At 39.2% G+C, this 5,905-nt stretch overlaps 1 protein-coding gene across 3 annotated transcripts in view; it reads left to right on the top strand.

Annotated features, from left to right (window-relative positions):
* The window catches only part of slc5a2 (solute carrier family 5 member 2), a 52,502-nt gene extending 49,301 nt beyond the window's left edge, over positions 1-3,201 (top strand). Inside the window, exons 13-15 of one of the 3 annotated variants that reach the window (XM_048612522.1) lie at positions 350-565; positions 2,185-2,311; positions 2,969-3,201. In XM_048612522.1, the coding sequence (XP_048468479.1) occupies positions 350-565; positions 2,185-2,311; positions 2,969-3,201 (576 nt within the window). Of the gene's footprint in view, positions 1-349; positions 566-2,184; positions 2,324-2,968 lie in introns of all 3 variants that reach the window. The other 2 variants (XM_048612523.1, XM_048612524.1) reach the window with 2 other exon arrangements.
* The last annotated feature ends 2,704 nt before the right edge of the window (positions 3,202-5,905 follow it).

Below are 5,905 nucleotides of genomic sequence, written 5' to 3'. Positions count from 1 at the left end.
GGAGTGTATTTAATCAGATTGCCAAATTTTAACAGGAGAAAGAAAGAGTGTGTACCTGCCATCTTCTGAAACTTACAGCTGCTTCTCTTCTCCTTCTGACTCTTCAGATGTTTGAAGTAGAAGTCAAACCCAGCCAGAGTTGCTAGGGAACCATCAGCACAAAGGCAGGTATTCCATCAATTAATGACAATCAACCCTCTATATTCCAGAAGTGTATAAACAGTTCAATACTTTCAAATTCTCCACACAGTCCATAAACATCAGTAAATCCATTACTTGTTACCTGTTGGCTAATATATTCAGTACCTTCAATAAGTGTTAAGTGGGTTCTTGTTCATTATGCCTGCAGGGTGCTTTCTGGGGTTTGATTGGTGGCCTGGCCATGGGCCTCTGCCGGATGATTGCTGAGTTTGTCTACGGCACGGGCAGCTGCATCTTCCCATCGTCCTGCCCTTTCATCTTCTGCGGAATCCACTACCTACATTTCGCCATCATCCTGTTCAGCTGCACATGTATGCTAGTGCTCATCATCTCCTTCTGCACTCCACCAATCGAGGAGAAACATGTGAGTCCTGGTAAATACATACCTGGTGGTTACCAGATTATAACAAGGAGAAGAGACCTTTCCTCACCCTGTTTCCCTTCCTTTTTGTATCTGTCAACATCTTTCACTTCAGCCCTTGGTCTGTTTCTTTCTCATTTCAAAGTTCTTACTGAAAAATTGTACACGTTATAGGGAGACAAAGAGACGAATAAGAACAATTGAAGGGAAGGAAAGAGAGAAACAGAAGGCTGAGAGTTTACATTTCATTTTCTGATGAGACGTGGGTATTGTTCACAAAGCCAATATTTCGTGCTTATCCCTATTTGCCCATGAAATGAATGGCTTGTGAGGCCATTTTAGAGGGCAGTCAACAGCTAATCAAATTACTATGGATCAGGCAAGAATTGCAGATTTGTGTCCCCCAAAGATAAATGAGTGCACCAAAGGGAGTTTTGCAACATCAGTGGTTGTTACACAATTACCATGACTGGCTCTCAATTCCAACCTTTCTTCCCCCCATTGGATGCTATGGTGGGATTTGAACCTCTGACCCCTGAGCATAAGGCTTGGTCTTAAGTTTACAAGCCCAGTATATTGCCACAATACCAAAGGTGTCACAGGAGGTGAGAGAGCTATGAGGGAGGAAGAGAAGAGGTGAGAGAGAGAGGCATACAAATATACATACAGGGATATAGACAGAGAATAAAAGGCAGAAAAAATAGACTGCGGGAGTGACAAAGATAGAAGTAGATGAACACAAAAAGTGGGGAGAGTTAAAAACTGTAACAATTATGGGGAAAAGTTGGGTAACATTCACAAGATAGTGTAAACAGCATCAGAAGGAGCCAAGGCCATTAAAATTATTAATGGAACACTGAGTGTTAAGACAAAAGATAGGAGTATAAAAGTCAAAATGTAACAAATTTCTATCAAACCTGAGTAAGAGCATAGCTGGAGTGTTGAAAGACTACTCTGCTCTGGTTTTGCCTGCAATTTTAGAAGGATATTGTGGAAGTGAGAGATGTTACTAGAACTTTATATCTTGCATTGATCAGGACAAACACAAGAATGCAAATGTCAATCAAAGCAATTTTATACAACAAGAGGAAAAGCGTGGCGATTTATTGATGAATTCCTCTGTTTGACTAAGATGTTCCCATTGGAGAAAGCAACAGGGACCCATAGTCTTCCCAATGCTTACAGATAATTCAAAAAAGGAACAGTGCTTGAATATATTCCTTTGACTTACAGCAAATGAATACAATAGGTTCCCATTCACTGCAGGAAAAAGAAATATGATCAAGCTTATGCTTTTTTTTGAATTACCCATTAGCTCTATTGTTTTCTCCATGGCAATACATCAGGAAACGTGGTCACTTGGCAACTATTCACGATTTTTTCCTCCTGTAGTATAAATTGTTGTGGCCATCTGAAATTTGGCATTCTTGCATTTGTCTTGATCATTACAAGATGAAAATTTCAGATGTAGGTCTATTTTCTCCAGCAATATTCAAGCTTTATTACTGCCAAGTGAGTGTATTGGATGATGAGTTAATATACAGGATAACACACTGCATAATGCAATATGAGCATTAGTGACTGAAGCAAGTTAAACTAACAGGAGCTGTTTGACTTTGCAGCTACATCGGCTGGTCTACAGTCTCCGCTACAGCTGTGAGAAAAGAATTGATTTGGATATTGTGGACGAGAATAAACCAAAGATCAAAACACAAGAAGAAGCAGAAAATGGCACAACTGACAAGCACCTAGTGACAACAGGTACAACTCTAGAAATAAGGTGTTGTTAATACCACAAAGTAACAAGATTAAACTAAAGAAAGTGGTGAGAAATTTATAGAGAATGTTTTTTGAACACTGAGTGAAATGAATGTTTAAATATATAACTCGTACTGCAAGCACAGAACTAAAAAATGAGACAAAAAGATTCAAAAGAATATCATTACACACATAGCAGCAAATGTGGATCAAGCTACAAGCTAAAGCATTGAGTAGATGTGCCAGAAACATCTTCAAAACAGCCAGATAGCTATCTGTATGTAGAAATATTCTGAAGATTCTGTACACAGAAAAAGTTAAAGTTGCGTGGAACATGATGTATTTCTACATTGCTGGAACTATGGAAGTGCCATCTGAGCCATGTAACTGGTCAGTGACAAAGACGAGAGAAGGTTTGATAGTAAGTATAGAAGCTAAATGATCAAGGTCCGGATATAAGCAACGCCAGTTGAATTAGCCTAAAGCAATAAAATTAAGTGTAATGGGAGACCAGTACTTTAATGTTGGATTCGAGAAGCATCACATAAGTAGAGACAAAGTTCAAGCTTTAGAAATGGGAATGGGAATTTTAATGTGTCAAATGTTCAAATTTAGGTCTAAAAAGCAATATTTGTGGAATTCATTCTTCGCTTGTTTCATTTGCAGAACCAAAGCAAAAAAAGAATCTCTTTAGCCGTTGCTTCAGTTGGTTCTGTGGAATTAGCTCAGAATCAGTGCCAGAACCAACAGAACAGGAGAAGGCAGAAGCCATGAGGAAAATGACAGACATCAGTGAGAATAGGGTCTGGAGTAATGTAGTTAATATAAATGCCATTATCATGATGTGTGTTGCACTCTTTCTGTGGGGCTTTTATGCTTAAAAAATAAAGTATAATATGCTTATTGTCTTTTAGAACTGTAGACTCTTAATATAAACAATTTCACTGTTGCTAATGAGGTCTTAACAAGCTTTTCTCCAGGATAATCATTACGTCTGTTTCTTGTGTCCATGTTGTATCTCCGTCTTTGATTTCTGGTGCTCCTACACTTTTGAACAATGTTCGGCCTGTCCCTCAAACTTATGTCCAATGTACAAAACAAACATTAGTTCACCAACAGGGTCAAAGAAGCCCCCAAAATTCTGGCTATTCAAGATAAACTCAGACAAGCAACAACTAGCAGCTGTGCAGGCCCTTTCTGACCTGACATGTAAGGGATACCCCTTCACTTATATTGCATGAATGGAAAGCCATAAGAGACAAAAGCCTGAGGAAGAAATCCAAAAATTGAAGACACATTCTTGGCTTTGTAGGTTTAGACCTCACTCTAAATCTACCACCTGAATAAACAATCCAGGCTCACAATTCAATGCTGTCTTTCAGACGAGACATCACACTAAGCCATCTGTGCCATCTCAGGTGGACAGAAATGATCCCATGGCGCCATTTAAAGAAGAAAATTGAAGTTCTCCCTGTTTTCTAATTCCAATGTTTATCTCACCATCTGCATCACTAAAATAGATTATCTTATTGCACGTTGTGAAACTTTGTTCTTTGCAACTTAGTTGCCATGTGTCTTATACTTCAGAGACTATATTTCAAAATTACTCCACAAAAAAATAAAGAAGTGCAGATGCTGAAAATCTGAAACAAAACCAAAAGTTGCTCCAGCTGTTCTTGCAGGATCTATGGAGAGAAAGCAGCGTTAATGTTTCTGAAGAATAGTCGCTGGACCCAAAACAGTGACAAAAATTTCCGTTTTTGTTTAAAAATTACTTCATTGGCTGCAAAATACTTTGGTTCATGGTGTCATGAATTGCACTGTGCACATGCAAATCTTTCTTTATTCTGGTTGATTTTAAACACTTTCACATCTTGTAATTAATACGACTTTAAATAGACAAATGATACTTGGAATAGCACTTGAGTTCTACAAATGTTCTAATGACAATTAGTGTCCCTTATTCATTCCCCTCTATTCTGTTTGACAAAGAGATTCAACCATCCCTTGTCCCACCAAGCCAGCTCACAAACATTGCCTGACATGCAACAGCCCATTTCTTGATCGTCTGGGCATCCTTTTCCCAGTCCATTGAAGATGGTACTGTTGCAAAAGAAAATGACAACAGGTGCTGGAAATTGTATTTCTCGAAAGCTATTGCATTTCTAACTTTCCTTAGCTTTCTGCTTTTATTTGAGATGGCCTTTTTATTCTCCCCTGTTCAATTAAAAAAAATACATGCTGGCACCCCACACAATAACAGCCCCAGCAGTCAATTCATAAACATATTGTACACTCTCACTGGTTCTAATCACCCACCGTCCCCATGACCTGCAGCAATAGCCTCTGCACACAATGTGGGAAGGTGGGCTGTGGTCACTTCATTAGCAGCAAATGATCATCCATACCCCCAACTGTCAGACTTGGAAATTCAGCCCACTTACACAGTGGGTTAGACAGTCAGTTGTTTGGCTTGTGTAGTCCACACAAAGCTATACATCTAAAACTTCCAGGCTTTCTGCTGAAGGTTATGTCAGCACTTGGTCAAAATAAAACAAAGAACTGCAGATGCTGGAGAACTGAAACAAAAACACAGCACATCTGGCAGCATCTGCTGGGAGAAAACAGAGTCAATGCTTCGAGTCTGGTGACTCTTCAGCAGAACCCTGACTCAATTATCTGTGCTTTCTCCCCACAGATGCTGTCATACCTGCTGAGTTTCACCAGCAATTTCTGTTTTTGTTTCACTTCCTTCTCGGTATCGGTTTCAATTAATGGATATGTGGCGGCCCACTGAGGCTGAATCTAAACACCAGGTGAGAAAATCTCACTCGAAAACCAACCCGGCTTATCTGAGAACCACTATTCAAATTGCTCAGTTCATCATCGGAAGCCCAAAGAACTACTTGCAAAAAGTGAGATGATATTCCAACTGTTTTCATTGATACCAGGAACAAAAAAAAAGCAACATTTTAAATAAAAAGTTAACATTTCTGTGGTAACAGAGGGTGAATCTGTTTTATTCATTCATTAAGTTTAGGTTTTAACAGATGAATCACATTTTTTGAAGTACTCAGTATCATAAATGGGGAGGTGACTGCCTAGTGGTATTGTTGCTAGACTGTTAATTCAGGGACCCAGTTATCATTCTGGGGACCCAGGTTTGAATCTAGCCACAGCAGAAGGTGGAATTTGAATTTAAAATATCTGGAATTAAGAATCTAATGATGACCATGAATTCACTGTCAATTGTCAGGGGGAAAAAAAAGCTCATCTGGTTCACCAATGTCCTTTAGGGAAGGAAACTGCCATCCTTATCTGATCTGGCCTACATGTGACTCCAGACCCACAGCAATGTGGTTGACTCTGAATTGGCCTCTGGTCAATTAGGGATGGGCAATAAATGCTGCCTAGGCAGTGACACCCTCATCCTGTTAATGAATAAAGGAACAAAAATAAAGTTATATTGAGTGTATGGTACAGAAACAGGATTGTTAAACCAGCAGGTCTATTCTAGCATTTATGCTCCAGATCTTCCCCTCCCCTTTATACTAACTCTATCAGCATACCTCTTAATTATTTTCA

Source organism: Rhincodon typus, chromosome 26 (genome assembly GCF_021869965.1).
Source record: "Rhincodon typus isolate 14 chromosome 26, sRhiTyp1.1, whole genome shotgun sequence".
NCBI lineage: Eukaryota > Metazoa > Chordata > Chondrichthyes > Orectolobiformes > Rhincodontidae > Rhincodon > Rhincodon typus.
This window is presented reverse-complemented; position numbering and strand designations above follow the sequence as displayed.